The sequence below is a fragment of the Pungitius pungitius genome, chromosome 18 (genome assembly GCF_949316345.1).
Source record: "Pungitius pungitius chromosome 18, fPunPun2.1, whole genome shotgun sequence".
NCBI lineage: Eukaryota > Metazoa > Chordata > Actinopteri > Perciformes > Gasterosteidae > Pungitius > Pungitius pungitius.
In genome coordinates, this window is record NC_084917.1 from 16,008,029 (window position 1) to 16,026,273 (window position 18,245).

General features: G+C 43.1%; 1 protein-coding gene across 2 annotated transcripts; it reads left to right on the forward strand.

The window, feature by feature from the left end:
- The first annotated feature begins 2,165 nt into the window (after nucleotides 1-2,165).
- On the forward strand, nucleotides 2,166-12,717 carry il6st (interleukin 6 cytokine family signal transduce). 2 transcript variants are annotated; one of them, XM_037484776.2, is made up of 16 exons: nucleotides 2,166-2,321; nucleotides 2,714-2,795; nucleotides 3,165-3,458; nucleotides 4,128-4,269; nucleotides 5,140-5,297; nucleotides 5,381-5,535; nucleotides 5,853-6,015; nucleotides 6,189-6,268; nucleotides 7,851-8,097; nucleotides 8,442-8,612; nucleotides 8,903-9,004; nucleotides 10,017-10,163; nucleotides 10,265-10,405; nucleotides 10,752-10,848; nucleotides 11,139-11,220; nucleotides 11,522-12,717. In XM_037484776.2, the coding sequence occupies exons 2-16, from the start codon at nucleotides 2,726-2,728 to the stop codon at nucleotides 12,086-12,088; spliced, it is 2,616 nt and encodes an 871-aa protein (XP_037340673.2). In that variant the 5' UTR covers nucleotides 2,166-2,321; nucleotides 2,714-2,725; the 3' UTR covers nucleotides 12,089-12,717. The 2 variants fall into 2 exon arrangements, with proteins under 2 accessions (XP_037340673.2, XP_037340674.2); XM_037484777.2 differs by lacking the exon at nucleotides 3,165-3,458.
- The last annotated feature ends 5,528 nt before the right edge of the window (nucleotides 12,718-18,245 follow it).

An 18,245-nucleotide genomic window follows, 5' to 3' on the forward strand; every position in this document is an offset into this window, starting at 1 on the left:
CTGTCGCCGCTGCGACCTCTGCGCGGCCTATAAGGGCCCCCCAGACCAGTCCCGTGCACAACTACAACAGCAGGCAGTGGGGGCTCCCATGGAAAGAGTAGCTGTGGATGTCATGGGCCCATTTCCACGCACGGACACAGGCAACCGGTACGTTTTGGTCGCCATGGACTATTTTACAAAATGGCCTGAGGCATATGCAGTGCCAAATCAGGAAGCAGAGACAGTGGTTGACGCTCTGGTAGAGGGCATGTTCAGCAGGTTTGGGGTGGCAGAAACCATCCACAGCGACCAAGGGAGAAATTTTGAATCACAGGTCTTTGCCACCATGTGTGAGCGTATGGGCATGCATAAGACACGGACCACGGCGCTGCACCCCCAGAGCGACGGCCTCGTTGAGAGGTTCAATAGGACCCTGGCAAAGCAGCTGGCAATCCTTACTGCAGAGCATCAACGTGACTGGGACACGCACCTGCCCCTTGTCCTCATGGCCTACAGGTCTGCTGTTCAGGAGTCCACATCATGCACGCCTGCCCTCCTCATGCTAGGGAGGGAGTTGAGGACACCAGTGGACGTGGCCCTGGGCAAACCACCTGACACCCCTGCTGTTCCCCCAGGGAGAGAGTACGCCAGGAGGCTCCAGGACCGGATGGAGTCCGCCCACGTCTTTGCCCGAGACCAGCTGGAGAAAGCGGGCATGAGACAGAAAAGAAACTACGATACAAGGTCTAAGGGGAGACACTTCCAAGCCGAAGAACTGGTTTGGGTGTACAGCCCACGTAGGAAGAAGGGACGGTGCCCCAAATTGGACTGTCATTGGGTGGGGCCGTGTCTGGTCGTGGAACGGCTGGGTGAAGTTGTGTACCGAGTCCAGCTGCCGGGAAAAAGGAAGAAGGTCGCACTCCACAGAGACAGATTGGCCCCGTACAGAGGAGACTCCCTCCCTTCCCGAACGCCTGTGCGGAGGGGCGACGGCACAACCACCACACACGGGCACACACACGAGCCCTGTCAGAGCCCAGTTCCCCCTGCACCTATTTCCCCAGAGACAGTGACTGACCCCCCTGTTCACACCCCTCCTCCCCCCTTCCCACCACACGCACCTTTCACTGCACGGGGGTGTAGCCCCCCCCGCCAGGCAGGGGCGCCTGCGTCCCCCACTCGTTCACGGCCGCGGAGACAGAGACGCCGGCCGGGCCATCTCAGAGACTTTGTAGTCCCTCGGGATGAGGGACTTTGTTGGGGGGGAGCTGTGTAATGAGCTGAGTTCATGTTATCAGTTATCAGATGTTGCATGTGTTCATGTTATGTACTGACCGGCTGTAGTTACGCGAGACAACGCGAGAGTTGGGGGGGTGCCGGGAATGCGGAAGTGTTCGTTCGGAGTAAAAACGGCAAACAGTGACCGAAGTTGTGTTTTCCTTAAATAAATGCACCGGAGTTGCAAGCCAGTCATCGCCTCCTTATTTTACGCTACAGCATTGGGGTGAGCGTTACAATATTATTGTATTGTATATTATTGTACTATTTTGCATCAAACAGTGCACTGAATCAGTGTGTAGTCAAATACTGTTGCTAACACACTGATATTGGCCAGGATCATATATTTTATGTTTACTGATTAAAGTGTCTTATAATGTTACCCTGGTTTATGCTTGCATCGCAGACGAATGTCCAGCATACATAAACTTTCAATTGCGTTGACTCTTACTGTGATAGCCTCGTCCATCCGGTTTGGCTGCCGCGCCTCGTATTATCGTTTTATAGGCAAAAAATTAAAAAGGGGTTTACGGAAATAAAAATTTGACGTCGGTTTCGTTTTATAACGAAAAACGATAGTATTACCGTATTTACGTTTTATCGTTTAAACGGTGAAAATGAATATATCAAAAGGTACACGGACCAAGCACATCACGTACAATGCTCACAACCTTTATAGGCGCATTTACGGAACGAGAGGGCGGAGACATACTGGAAAACCAGGGATGACGCATATATTGGAGACAGGAAAAAACAGATTTCCACGATTTGTCAAAAACGTTTTGACGTGTATTCGAGCAGATCTCTGACCAGTATACTAATGCGCTCACCAGCGCTCACCAGCAGAAATCGCCATAGTGTCACTTGGTGTGAGTTTGGTGCAGCAGCGTGACGTGTTGTGACACACTTTCCTCTTGACGGGAAGTGGGAGGTCCTTCTCCACGATCGAAAGAAAACTACAGCGCAGATTGGGCTTTCTGCCATTGTTATATTAAAGTATATATTAAATATGGTATCGATATAAAATACATCACACAAGGACCGACATTGCATCAGCCATTTAGGTAAGTGAAAAAGTCCAGCCTTTGACTGTGGAATCGATATGGCGTTAAGAGGGAGGGAAAAGTGTTAAGCTCTCAATGCTTTCGTAAACATTATTGCTATGTGGCGTTATTTACGTTATGTTACCTAGCCTCACACCAACATGCTCTGTGCTAACATATATATTTTTAACAACTTCACGCAACTTTAGCCGTTATTGGCTAACACAGTAATACTAGCGGTTAGCATCTTGAGCATGGGAGCCTTGGAGAGGGGTCAGGCCACAGGAACTGTGTCGCTAACGTTAGCTTCCTCAGTGAGACCAGGTGACTTCGTGATTCGTAGCGTCTCTAATGGAGACAGCTGACATCACCGCTTCTACCCCGTGTCTGACGTTCCGTGCCTGTGTCCCCAGCCGCTCCTCGTCATGGTGTCTGTGGAAGCGCTGCAGCTGTTGGTGTTGGTCTGCATCGCCTTCGCTCCACATGCTGGAGCTGGTCAGTAAACTGCTCCTTTTGTCATTTCATTTAGATCAGTAGTTCTCTAACTTTGTTAATAATATAGGAACTTTGTAAGCCCCCCAAATCTGTGACACCGTCTGTGTTTTGAATATCTTTTGTCTTTCTCAAATATGTATATATCACTTCACGTGTACACTTCAGTGTATTGCTCAGTTAGTTTTACTAAAAAAATAGCAATACTAAGATTCCCTTAATATTTCAGTAGTGGTTCTAGACATATTAAATGCATTACATTTTTAAATATATAGTAAAAGTTAACTTAAAATGTTAAAGCTGAAGTAAGTAACAGTTAACGGTAGGGTTTTTTGACTGTTTTTAGAATAGCCTTCTCTTCTTGATCTTCAGATGATTTGGTGATCGCCCCACAGTCTCCTTCTTTAGAAATCGGGACCAACTTCACAGCTACGTGTATAATCATCAATTCAACCGAAGTCACTGCGGATGACCTCTACTGGAAACTGTCTGACAAACCTGTGCCTAAAGAGCAATATACCAAGATCAACAAATCTGCTCTCAATGTTACCGTTCTCGTAACCGGTGAAGAACCTGAGTGGTTATATTGCCTCTGCAAGAAAGTCTCACCCTATTTGTCCTTGAACAAAGGCAAATTTATTCATGGGATCATCCTCAAAAAAATCTGTAAGTTTGTATTGTCCGGACCTCTAAACTTGTAGCGTTTTCTAACCGCCTGTATTGGATATGTTTGGTCATTTTATTAGTCCTGATTCGAGTTGCAAAAGTCTGAAACGTTTCCGGTAAATTTCCATAGGAAGTTAAATTTGGGAAATTCTGATGATTTTATTTGTAAATGCATATAAGAAAAGTCAATGTAGCCTAGCTCAGCTGGACCCTGGTTGCAGTTAGTCAGAAACATTGTCTGCCAGAAACATAAACAGAAAAAATGTCTGTGTCTTCAATTATTATTATTACTTCAATTATCCATGGCTGTTGGGGTCCAGTTGGAAAACTTGTCATAAATAAAAGTAATAACTGCAAATGAAAAGGCTCAGCAATAAAAATGTAATTCAAATACAAAGATGTATGGAATGCAGCACATGCAGTATTTCTTTGAGGTTTTTTTCTGTCCACCCTAAAACCAGAAGCTTGAGAAGTTCGATTCACAAATGGATTAAGTACCTTGAAGGCAACCTGAACAAATAGTAGACAAACTAATGTCATTAAACATATACAGTACCAGTCGAACGTTTGGACTCATTTTCTCAAAACGTTTGACAGGTGTGTGTATGTATAAACCATCTCTTAAAAAGGGAAGCCAAATAAAATGTGTGTTTCTTGCTTACATGTCAGACGGTCTGGGGAAGCCTGAGAATCTGTCCTGTATGGCCGTTCAGGAGATGAACTACATCTCTAAAACCTTTCACTGTGAGTGGGACACAGTTGGACAACAAGACCCCTCTACACGCTACACACTGAATGTTGATGTGACCAAGTAAGTATACCCCCAGAACTTGTTATGCCTCAATCCCCGAAGGAATGTGTTGTCTGTCCGGTTCACTCCTGGAGGATAAATGAATCTGTTTAAGGTTTTTGGTTGTGTGCATGGAGGGAAGGTTGGTAAGGATGATTAAGGACAATATTTAATTTGACATACGTGGGTTTATAGAATGAATATGGGGAAACACTGCACGGTTTTAGACCTCCAAATCAGAGGCTGGATTCGAATTATCAATTTTGCAGGTTCAGGCTCCTAACAGACGGAAATGACCCAGAAGTAGTGTAAGTGGCCGCCAGGATACGAGCTGTTTGAATTCTCTAATGCTTACTCGGCTCCTTTTAGCATAGGAACCACTGGACCATCCTTTACGAAAGGAGATAATTCCGTCAAACAATTCCTTGCAGCAGCAATATATAAATAGTGATGTTTCATATAACTATCATGACAGAGAACCGCAGATTATGTAAGTAACCGTTTGCATAACTCATTTATTTTGCAGCCTTGTTAATAAACTCTAGTTGTTTATGTCGTCTGCATGACTCAGCACTGTAACAACAAGTGAAGGCACCTGAGATGCTTCTTTGTAGTCCATCTTCAGAGAAATTGTGGTTTGGCCGCTGCAGACTGAAGCCACTAACATGTGTCTCCCGTCACATCAGAACTACGTAGCTTAGTGAAAGTGGAGTCAGATTCCCTAAACACCCCGGTTCTCAGTTCTACAAAAGTGATGTATGTGTGTTTATTCACACAACCGATCAAACTCCGACAGAAAATAATCACAAAATGCTTCATGAAGTCCATTTGTGCAGCTGTGGAGGATTTGCTGTTGTTTCTCTAAATGGTATTGAAATCTTGCGCCAACAGAACCATGACCTACAATGTATTGACCAGTGAAAACCATGCCCGAGTGGATTTTGGGCACAGTTACCCCAATCATGTGATGCTGGAGATTTGGGTGGTGGCACACAATGTACTAGGGGAAATACAGTCTGAGCATCTTAGTAAGGATGCTGGCTCGTTTGGTAAGTGCATCTCCATAGCTGCCACTTGTGATCTAGTCTGGTCCAAACTCAGTACCAATGCTGAATTGTGTCTTCTGTTACAGTGAAAACAAACCCTCCATCAGATGTCTCAATCACTTCAGAGGAAAGTTTTACCACCTCACTTCTGATAAATTGGACTCATCCTATTGCTAACGAATATGTGAAATTAAGATATCAGATACGATACTGCCAAAATGGATCCCAAAGTTGGACTTATGTAAGTATGTTTTTGTTAATCCAACAATCACTGTAATTGTTTGTCTGTTTATGTATGTACAAACATATGTATGTGTATATGCTGTGCCGTTAAAAAGTATTTGCCCCCTTCCTTGTTTCTTCCTTCGTTGGTTTACTGTTACTCCAAAATGGATAGTCTAGTTATCTTTGCTTATTATAATCTTTTTTTTCTGATGCGATGAAACATTTAAGTGTGACAAATATGCAACCGAATAGAAACCAGGAAGGGGGCAAATACTTGTTTATAAACTGAAAAGTCTGCTGTTCAAATACATGGGTGTATTTAATGCCCTTCAGGTACCGCTTGATGACACTGCTAAGGACATACAGTCCTTCAGACTCCAGAACCTTCAGCCATACACAGTGTATGTTGTTCAGGTGTGCTGCAAAAACAATAAAGAGGGCTACGGTTACTGGAGCAACTGGAGTACCAACGCTACCAAGAGAACACCAGAGGACAGTGAGTCTCATTTTGAGCACTAATTGTTTAAGAGAACAAAAATATTAAAAATGTAAATTTACAGTATTGAAAAGAGTGAATCTGACCACTCTAATAGATTTGTAAGATATGATGTAATGATTTTCCTCATGTATTTTGGTAAAGGAGATGTACGTTTTTATGACTTTTTCTAGTACCAAATAAACCGGATTTATGGAGAATCATTGCTGAGAGGGACGACATAAACCAACGACAAGTGCAGTTCATTTGTAAGGTAAATAACCACATCACATTTATTTAAACACAAATTGTCACACCTAATGACACAAATATTACTGTTTAACTCAACCCAGATCAATGTCCAACCTTGACCCTTAGTGGTCAGTGTCCAACCTCAACATTTAGATGGCTAACCTTCAAGTCTTAGAGGCCAATATATAACCTCTACCAGTTTCTAACCTAGAAGCAACAGGTTATTTGTTAGTTGTTCCTATACTTACTAGGATTATAAAACGACAACACTGTGGGCCTCATGTACTGATGCTTTTGCGCCCTCTTCAAGTGTGTTTGTTTTGCAACGTACGCGTAAAAGCATTACGAGTACAAACAGGCCGCACTGGGGTGAAACCACAAACTGCCTGTCTAGCGTAAACTGAAAATGGCAAATGTTGCTTTTCTGTGTCATGCATATGCATTTAAGAGAGGGTCAAGGGGAAAGTGGGAGTTTCCCCATAGAGATGTCAGGGGATGCGTAAAGTGCACCTAATTATGTATGCTTACAGGTATGTGCAGAAACCACCCGTGAAAGCGTGCCTCCATTTCTCCCACTCAGCGTTCATATTTTATTCCAGCAGTAGTTCAACTCCTCGCTACATTACAATTATTGGCATCAGGATCATTTCAAACTGCATCAGCAGGGGGAATATCGCAGTACTTCATGCTTTGCTACAGTGCACTAGTATACGTACATTTCTCCACCACTAATGCCGAAATAACACATTAACTTCGTACTCAAGGATTTTTTTGTTTTCACTCTTTTTACTTTGGCTGATCCATGATAGAAAGAGAAAAGGATGTCTTCAATTGAATGTTCAAATGTTCACAATGTGCGTTATAGTGGGCGCTGAACAACACCGATGAACTGCATGTTTTGCAAATACAAGACATATAGACAGAAAGTATCACTGCGTGCGCTTTCTGCGGGTTGTGTCAAGTTTATGTCCCAACATAAAGCTTCTTTCAAATATAAAAACCATTCACTTTGTTGATTGGTTTTAATTTGGAGGACCCAAAGACACTTTACAATTAATGGCGATTAAGGAATGTTGTTACAATGTTATTTTTTTAATGAAAAGTAGACACTTGTTAAAGTTATTTTAAACTCAAAAATACTCACATTTGATCATCTTGGAGACAGAATTCCGGGTAAAAAAATGTTGAACTAGTGACTCTTCCTGTTGTCCTCGTGTACTTTGCTCTTATGTCGCCATCATTTAACGGCTGTGTTTGAAGTGCCAACAACGTCCCACATTTAAACAGGACCTTTTTAAACCACCGTCTTGTAGGGACACGGTGGTGTCCTCTGCACACTGTGTGCCGCACAGGATAACAGATTTGAGATGGAAGTAGCATAGCAGCTACCTTAGCGGTCCATTTGCCACTCACCCCCCTTCAGTTTGATACGTGGAGTAATTCCTCTGCCTCAATGTGTTTATGTTAACAGCCCTAGTTAAAATGTAACCAAATAGTTTCTTTGACACAATTACACACTAGTTTCTGAAGACCATGTGGTATTTGCAGCGGTTTCATTTTGAGTTGATGCCAAAAGGTAGTATTTTTGGCTTTGTTTCTACCAGGATCCTTTGTTGGCCAATGGGAGGATAACAAGATTCAACATAAAGGTTCAAGACCAAAGGGATAAATTGAAGAATGGGAGTTTGGAGCCTGAGAGTTTCCCTGTCAACAGATCCGACAGCAGCCCTTTCACTGTGCTTAGACAGATTCACCTGGCTGATCAGGAATCTGTTAAAGTCTTCGTCACTGCTGTCAATTCTGTGGGGATATCTGCAGAGGAATCATTGGTTGTTACAGAAAAGGCATCCGGTAGGTATCCACAGTGACGCTCTACAATGTCTAATGAAAACGGCTTCATGTATTCTTTTTAGTGTTGCAATCCTATACACTAGCTGCATATATGCATACAGTTTTATTTTATCAACATCCCCATCCAGCAATTTAATTTTATATCTGCCTTCGCAAGGTGCTAATGATCAGTAATCAGACTTCAAGACTTTACATGTCTACGTTCAGACCCTGGTAACTTGTTGCATCATCTAGTTGAGATAGCTAGTTTCAGATGATCTTGCAGGTGAAGAAATCTGAATTGGAAGGTGTGTGTGTGTGTGTGTGTGTGTGTGTGTGTGTGTGCTCTCGTTTGTTCGTTCCAGAGCTAGCTCCAGTTAAAGAGCTGTTGGTGCGGCCCAATGGGGGCCGGCTATTGTTAGACTGGAAACCCCCCGACAGTACAGCTGTATCAGAGTACGTGGTGGAGTGGGTCAGTGGTGATAACACTGACTGGCAAAGGGAAAATCGAAGAACCAGGCACACCGCAATTAAAGGTAATCCATTTTCCTTTCCGACATGCCATCAAAGGGATATTTCATACAACATGTGTCCACATTAAGAGTGAACCACTCGCTTGTTGTGCAGCTCCATGGAGCTGTGTACGGACGTCTCAAGTGTTCACTGCTCTACAGTTCCTTAAATAAGTTTCATAAGTTTCAGTCTGAACATAAATAAATTCAATAAATGCTGCGCTTTAATTTAAAGACATCATTCCCAAAGGGCTTTCTGTTAAATGTTAAGCAAAGTTTTTTTTTTTTTTTTCAACTCTCAATGTAAAATCTAGGCATCCTTGAGAAGTTTGTCTGCTACAATGTATCTGTGTACCCAATTTACTCTGGACGGGTTGGGAAACCAGCAACCAAGGCAGCCTACCTAGAGCAAGGAGGTATGATCACTCACTCACTCACACACACCAGTGACTCATTGTAAGTAGTGAACCATTTTGTTTGAAGTATTGTGAATATTTAAACAAGCGTCCTCTGGTGAGAGAGAAAAGGCACCTCATTTTCAACAACTGAATTCATTGATTTTAATTGTAACCATGTTTGCCACGTTGAATATAAAACAAAGCACAACAGCACAAAGGTCATAGTTGCAGTACCTTTCAGGGTTGTCTTAGCACATTAATCATCATCAGTGTGCATGAGGAGGAGCAGTGACTTCTCTTCACTTTGCTTCCTGTGTTGTCATAAGGAACAACACAAATTATTGTTCAGATATTTAACACCTCATCAATGTTTGTTTTTTGTCAACGCTTACAATGTGTTGAATTCAGAATTTGCTTTGTAGTTTCCATTTATTTATTTTTCACAGGCAGATAGAAAAACAAAAGATTGCATGCAAATCTCAAAAGTAACATATATTTACATACTTCTATTAATGGCCTCCCACGGTGGAGCGTGCACAAAAACCTCCAGTGGGAGGCGTCCAGAAGGCAGCCTAGTTAGATGCTCAAACAACCTCAGATGCCGAGCTCCTTACCTGATCTCAAAGGCTGAGCAGGCCACTCAGGCTCACGCTACGGGAAACTCCTTTCGGCTGCTTGTATCCGCACCTTTGTTCTTTCAGTTTGAGACCCTGAGATGGTGACCATAGCTGAGGGTCGGAACATAGGCCGCCCAGAAAATAGAGAGCTCATATTATCAAAACGGCCTGGTTTACCCCAGATTTGGAGGCACAAACCCGCTTGGCAAATGCCAACAGGGCCACATCATCTGCAAACACGTTTGTGTTTACGTCACGTTAGGATTACGTTTTGATGACCTGATAATAGGACAAATGATCCATATGAAGTCAGATCAGTCTGAAATATCTTTGCCTGGTGTTGCTGGGTAAAGTGGACTAGAAGTACAAGCATTTCAGAAGTGTCAAAGGCTGTTTTATTGTGTTGCTTGTAGCTCCGTCGAAAGCCCCAGATGTGGGATTGAAAGGTAAACCAGGACACAACGAGGCCGAGCTGGTCTGGAGCAAGGTCCCCCAGAGAAGTCTGCGAGGCTTCATCACAAACTACACCATATTTTACAAAAGTGGAACGGAAATTCGGGGTAGGTGACTATGTCATGAATAGAACAAGACTGCTGTCTATTAGTGTCACAACACGGGAATTGTTTTCCTCACAACACCCAAACGCTGCTCTCATTTGCAGAAATCACCGTGCCAGCTAACACCACCTCATACACGCTGAAGTCTTTGAGACGCAACACCACGTATGACACTTGGATCATAGCCTCCACCATCGGTGGCTCAGCCAATGGCTCCAAACACTCATTCACCACTCTGATATATGGTGAGTGGAATGATCGCATGATGTTTCTGAATGTTGCCAAAGCCAATTTCCACTTTAAAAAAAATATACAAAACCATGAACCAACATACGAGCACACTCAAAGTCCCAGTCAATTCTTGTTTATAATAATTCTTGTTGATTTCTTATTGACATGCCCAGATGGCAACCAAAAATGGGCATCATAATGTTATAATAAAAAATAAAACATGTATTATAATTTTATGAGGGAATTGTCTGAATACTGTTCACATACACACGCACACAAATTTATCAGCTTAATAAATTTGCATAGACTGGGGAGAAAACTGTGATTTAAGGTCAGTGTGATATTCTCTATTTCCCTCAGCACCAGGAGAGATGGTGGGCATTGTGGTCGGAGTGAGCCTTGGCTTTCTGTTCCTCTTTGTCATGACCATGCTGCTCTGGGTCTACAAGAAAGACGTGTGAGTCCCATCTGAACAGCTGAGTTGTGGCTGCCAACTCAGCACAAATGTCTTTGACGAGAGATGTAGGGTCATTCATAACAGCTGGAAACCCTTCAGTCTGTATAAACGGGTCCATCTAGAGCAGTATGGACCCTTCACAACAGGACAGTGTTAACTATTCACCACAGCAGTTGTCCATAGCAACCAAAAAGAAATAAACACCAAACCCCAATGCTCTTGAAAGTTTTAAAATGGCTTATGTACACTTTTTTGATACATAACCTTCAGTGTTTCTTCTCTTCCCACAGGATCAAGGACAATATTTGGCCCAGGATTCCAAACCCTCTAGAAAGCACCATTGGAAACTGGTCTCCTGATTATCCTTTGAAAGTGAGGACTCTATTTGAACACACACACACACACACACACACAAGGGTCACAACTTTGAAAACTACCATGTGTAGTTGTCAATGGTAATTACCACAATTTTACCAGGTTTACTCACTCAGAGCAGATTTTTACACTTTACTTCCAGTTTGCAGTGGTTACAAATCGCTTTGATTTTATTAAAAATGTCACTTTTAAAGTGTAGTACCGTTCTTCATTTTCTTGGTTAATGTGTGCAGCAGTGAGTCTTCTTGATCCTGTAACAATATTCAAGAATATTCAAAAATACATTCCTCCTCTCCAGGTCGAAACAGCCAAAGAAACCGGCATTTGTGGCGTCAGTGTGCTTGATGTGGATGTTTGCGATGGGAAATGCATGTTTGAGGAAGACAAGACCAGTTTGGCCCTGAAGAAGGACAAGTATCTGTCCGAGGAGCACAGCAGCGGCATCGGGGGCTCCTCCTGTATGTCCTCTCCTCGCCAGAGTGTGTCTGACAGTGACGAGGGCGGCGACATGGCCGACACCACGGCCAGCACCGTTCAGTACTCCTCGGTGGTGGCTTCCAATGGTTACAAGGGTCAGACCCCGAACTCCCAACCTCAGCATGCTGTATTTTCTCGTTCCGAGTCCACGCAGCCCCTGCTGGACTCTGAAGAAAACCCTGATACGCTGCTGCAGGAGTGCAGCAGACAGTCCCAGCGTGTTCCCCGGGGGCCGCGCTCCACACACACACAGAGGAACGGTGACATCGTGGAGCAACAGGAAGTGCAGGAGCCTCTGGACTTCTGTCCCCTGGAGGAGGACTGTGAGCAGGTCACACCTACAGACTCCAGCTACGTGCCTCAGCTGGGTGGCTACAGGCCACAGTGAGCGCAGACAGACCTACATGTGGAAGACCACATTTTTTTTTGCTTCACGCACCACTCAGCAATTTTTCATTCGAATGAACGGCATACCAGTTATTTTTCTACATTCATTACTCTCTCATTTGCATAGCGCTGATGTCACGCTGAGGTTATTTGCATAAAGCTTACCCAAGTACACTTTGCAGAAAAGCCTGTGATGACCCTGAGCCGCACCGGGATTGACCAACAACACGTATTTGACTGTGCTTTGCTTTTCTTCCTGCTGATGGTCCCTTGTTTAAGTGTCTTGCTGTAGCGCCTGCATGTGGATGCCTTTAGCTGTCCAGGCATCTTTAAAGTTGGTCACCCAAGTAATGCCACTTGTACATCAAGTGAATTCAAGTCACTAACCACAGACCAGTGTGATTGATTTAGTGGGATCTATTAGCAGAAATGTAATATAATATTCAGTGGTATGTTTTCATTAGTGTATAATCAACTAAGTGTTGCATTTTTGTAATCGTTCAGCCATGGCTTACAATTTTGAGAATGAGTATTAGTTTTTATAAAGTTTACTGTTCCAGTGGTTTGAAATATTTTTGTTGGATGTTGCTGGGTAAACTGAACTAGTACAAGCATTTCAGGAGTGTCAAAGGTTTTTATCGACAATTGCATTATGTTTACGCAAAGAATCCACATTTCACTGATTACCCATTTTTAAGACCTCTGTCATTCGCCTTGGTAGGCGGTCAGGGAACTTCTGGACCACATCCGGATTGATGATCTGGTGAGATCCTGGGGTCCGTTTCAAGTAGGAAGTTCAACAAACTCAGAGTCAAACCCTAAACTCTAAGTTGATTTACCCTGAGATGGGAAACTGAGTTTTGAGTTTCAGAACAGCTGTTTAGAGTTGGGTCAATCAACTCTGAGTAGGTTGACTCAGAGTTGAGCGTGTACACTGAAGGCAGCATGAATGGAGCCATGATACGATATACCATGGCATTGACCACAAACAATCGGTGGGCATACGTCACCCTTATTGCAAGCGTATGGCGAGTACGAACCGTAATTAGAAACAAAGTAACACTCTACTCCAGCAAAAGACAGAAAAGCGTGGGAGAAAACTGCTGCTCGAGTCAATGCGTAAGTTCCAATATAGTGATGTTAGTTAATATTTAATGTACACACTAATCATAATCCATACGTTTTACTAATTCACAGTGGGGAAATTACATGTTTTACACTTGAGGGATGTTAGTTGTATGAGGACAGTGAGGTTATGGACATATTTGATGGTCTGAAGAAAAACGATACTGTTAAAACAAGTCGTAATCTGGAAATGACATTAAATCTAATCAGAGCATCATAATTTAACATTCTTCATCAACAGGATTGTCCAGAAAAGGACATGCCATTTTCGAGAAAACACTTTCTTTAATGTAACAGGATCTTATTTTGTTCATATTTGGAAACCGTGCTAAAATACGCCTGATTAGTACTTGAATAAATGAGGAACTGAAAGAGCGAAAGAAACTAGGTTTCTTGACCAGGTTAGGTTCACTGGCTCAGTGACCATAGTGACTGACCCTGAGCTTTAGTCACCTCCCTTTATGAAACAGACAACCCAGAGTTTCTCTCATCTCAGTGTTAACAAACTCTCAGTTTCCACTAAACCTGCTTTTTGAAACGAACCCCTGGCCATGGACCCAAAATGTTGATGTTTTGTTCCCCAAGGAACATTTTCCTTTTGACAAAGTGCTCCATCATGCTTGAAAGGGTATTGTTGGTCACTAAGCCGGTCTTGACTGTTTGGGAGAAGTTGCTCTCATAGGTTGTTTTGGTACCATTCTTTATTCATTTCTGTGTTCTTGGGCAAAATTTGGGAGTGAGTTCTTTCCCTTTTTATCAGAAGCAACCCAACAGTCTCAGGATGCAGGACACAACACTGATGGTAGCGCTCCTCTTCTCCGGACAAGCTTGTCTCTGGATGCCCCAAAACAATCAGAAAAGGCATTCATCAGAAAAATATGACTTCACCCCAGTCCTCGGCAGTCCAATCCCTGCACCTTTGGCAGAATATCACTCTGTCCTTGATGGTTTTCTTGGAGAGAAGTGTTTTTTTTTGCTGCAGGTCCTTGTCATCAGGCCATCCTCCAAAAGTCTTTGCCTTACTGTGCATGTTGACCCATACCTGCCTGCTGCCATTCTTGAGCCACCTCTGCAATCAACTTTAGGAGGCAGTCCTTGTGCTTGCTGGACTTTCTTTGGCACCCTTAAATCTTCACAACACCTGAACCTCTCGCCTTGACGTTGATGATCCGATAAATGGATTTTGCACTTTATTGCAATTCCCTCCGATAACTCTTAATAACATTCTGGAAAATTTGCCATCCTAAAAACTGAGGCAGCAGACTTTGTGAAAAACCATACTTGTATCATTCCCAAAAGGTTTGCACATGGTTGTAGAATAAGTCCTTCATGACTACTTCAGAAGCAGGTCCCCTTGCAGTCATAAGGCTCCAGAAGGGACCTTATGTTCAAATATTGCATTCTGCACCACCACCACTAGATGCCTATAAATACTAAACACTGCTCCTTTAACTACCAGATTTTAAAAAAGCAGATGAAAAATACATTTTTTGGTAATGTACAGTTTTTAGCTCACGTGTCAGTTCTCTAGCTTGGGGATCCCTCTGCTGCAAAAGTCTCAAATTGGTTAGAGTGGTCATAAAAAACAAGTATTATATTAATCATTTTTCAAGAGGAATATTTCAATGGCAATGGTTTAAAAGGTAATGTATTTACTTACCTGCTAACACAGTTAAATGATTTCTCTGTTTTGAATCACTCTAAATGATGAATACAAAATATGTGTTGACGGCAGCGGTGTATTGAGACATTTCTCATGTTTTCAGATTCTTTTTCGACCAAGAAAATAAAAACAAACATTCTGCTGCGATCCAGTTAAATAGTTCACTCTTTATTTCAGTAAAGCTACAGTGCTGTGATGAAGTATTTCCCCCACCTTTTTACAAGGTCGTGGGGGGCATTACGGGGGGTTATGCTAGAGAGACTGGCTACACCCAGGATTAGAAAATGCTATTATTAAATGACGTTTTCATTTATTAAGGGGAAGAATGTCTAAATCTACTAAATCCTCTCCATAAATCATGAATGAACTGGGATTAACTTGAAATTGTTCAATTTCACTAGCCACACCCTAAATTATCTCACAAAGCAAGACATCATAGTAGAATCTAAAGAAATTCAAGAACAGATGAGAAACAGTCTGAAAAGGGTCACAACGCCATTTCTAAAGATTTAGGTGTCCAGAGAACCATGGAGAGGTCATGACTCTGGAGTCTGGATTTGACCTCCTAATGTCTATTCCCAAACACTATTCCTTGACGTCGTTGTAAAACGTCTAGGTGTCAAGGAAAGCTAGTTAGCTAGATAGTTAGTTTATTAGGGAGGTTGGGAAAGGCATGTTGGCGACGTCAATCTGCACTGAACAAATTATAATTTCTCTGAAGATAGACTACAAATAACCATCTGAGATGTCTTTATGTGTTGTTTAAGTGCAGGGTCGGGATATGAACAGCCAGGTTCAAAGTATTGCTTTGTTAACAAGGCTATAAATGATGCTGGTTACTTACAAGATCTACATTTCACTATCATAATTAGCCAATGATACGTCACTATTTAAATATAGCCGCCGCAAGGAATTGTGGGATGGAATTATCTAGTGGTTCCTATGCTAAAGAAGCTAAGTAGTGTTAGAGATTTCAAACAGATCATGGAAGCCACTTACACTACTTCCGGCTCATTTCTCTCAGTTATGAACCTTCCAAAGAAGTAAAGACTATTTGAAGCCAGCCAAAGAAAGAGACAAACTTGGCATCCATGGGAGAGTTCTTAGAAAAAAGCCACTGCAGACAAAAAAACAACAAAGGCCAAATAACATTTTGATGATCCTCAAGACTGGGGACTGACATCGTTTCATAAAAAACACATGATACTAATTTTAAGTGAATAAAGAATAGTCCGTTCAGTGTGGGATTTACCAGATGCCCAAACCACCTCAACTGGCTTCTTTCAACGCAATGGAGCAGTGGCTCTACTCCTCACGAATGGCTGAGCTTCTCACCCTATCTCTAAGGGAGACGCCAGCCACTCTCCTGAGGAAACCCATTTCGGCCGCTTGTACTCTTGACCTAGTTTTTTCAGTCATGACCCATCCTTCATAACCATAGGTGAGGGTAGGAACGTAAATTTACCAGTAGATCGAGAGCTTCCAGTTCAGCTCTCTTTTCGTTCCAACGGTGCGGTAAAGCGAGCGCAATACTGCCCCCACGGCTCCGCTTCTCCGGCTAAACTCACACTCCATCTTCCCCTCATTCATGAACAAGACCCCGAAGTACTTGAACTACTTCCTCTGGGGAAAGGACACATTCACTACCTGGAGTGAGCAATCCATTGGTTTTCGGTTTGAGAATCATGGCCTCAGATTTAGAGTGTTGGAGGTCACAGACCGAAGATGTCACCAGGACCACATCGTCTGCAAAAAGCAACGACTTAATTTGCAGCCACCCAAACAGTAGACCCTCCTACCCCCAACTATGCCTTGATATCCTGTCCATGAAAATCACAAACAGGATTGGTGACAAGGCGCAGCCCTGGAGAAGGCCAACCCCCACCCAAAGCGCCTCTGACTTACTGACGAGCACCCGAACACAGTTCTTGCTTTAGGTGTACAGAGATTAGATGGCCCCAAGTAGTGACACCCTCACCCTGTACTCCCGCAGCACCGTCAACATTATCTCTCGGGGGACCCAGTCATACACCTTCTCCAGCTCCACAAAACACATGTAGCACTTTGGTGCCGACCGAAAGTCCTTTTCCATAGTTACCCCGAACTCCTCCCACACTTGCTGCTTTGCCTCCTTCACGGCAGAACCTTCCGTCCTTCGAGCCTGTCGGTACACTGCGACTGCCTCGGGAGTCCTACCAGATATCATCACCTGGAAGGCCTCCTTCTTTAGTTGGACAGCTTTACTGACCACCGCTGTCTACCACGAGATTCGAGGGTTACCGCCCCTTGATGCACCTAAGATCTTGAGGCCACATCTCAAATCCGCAGCTTCAGCAATCTAAGTTGTGAACATACACCACTCTGGTTCAATGTCCACTACCTTGACAAGAATGCGAGAGAAGTTACGCCGGCGGAGTGAGTTTAAAAGTCCTCCTCCAGACGTTCCCAGTTCACCGTACTAGGCGCTTGGGTTTACCAGGTCTGTCCTGAGTCTTCCCCATCGTTTGACCCAGCTCACCACGAGCTGAAAATCAGTTGACAGCTCTGCCCCGAGTGTCCAAAACAGGCGGCCTCAGATCAGACGATACAATTATAAAATCGGCCATCCGTGGCGCTGTAGTGCAGGCCGAGCGATTGCCCGGATGTAAAGAGTATCTCCGGACATTCTCCGTCAGTCTAGCCGGGAAAGAGCACCGAAGAGACGGCGCACATTTACCGGACCTCGCGCTGTGTGGAAGTCACGCTGAACTGTAAGTACATGAAATGTAATGTGTAATAATTATTCAGATAAATGCACAGCAGCGTTTGCTGCTGTATGTTATTTAATATAGATTCTCACCAGATGTTCAGCTTATACTATTTAAACATGATATACTGTAAACGTACTTAGAACAGTCAACTTTAAAAACGTCTTTAGCCATAAATACTGTACTTTGTACAAGTGTTACGTCCAATAAATGCATTTATGTTAGTGTCAAGAGGGAGACACAAACAAGTGATGCATTGATGCTACTCAAAGGTCTTTTTCCCAAGGACTGGAATATGTAGCTGGAAGATAAACATTAAAACTTAACTTAACATTAAAAAGGCCTTAGGAAACACAGAGTGATGGTAATCATCATTAAATGTATCCCATCATGCTGTTCACCTTTGGACACACATTTACCTCACAAGTTCACTCTAGATTATCTGGACATTGACACACAAACATCTTGACTATCAGCAGACCATGAACACAACGTGTCTCTGTGAGAGAGACATGTTAGTCTCTCTGTTGTCTAAGTCAATATCACTTAGACAACAAAGACAAAACATAATTTAAGTTTTTCCAACAATTCAGCATTAACTAGAAGTAACTAACTTGTAGGTC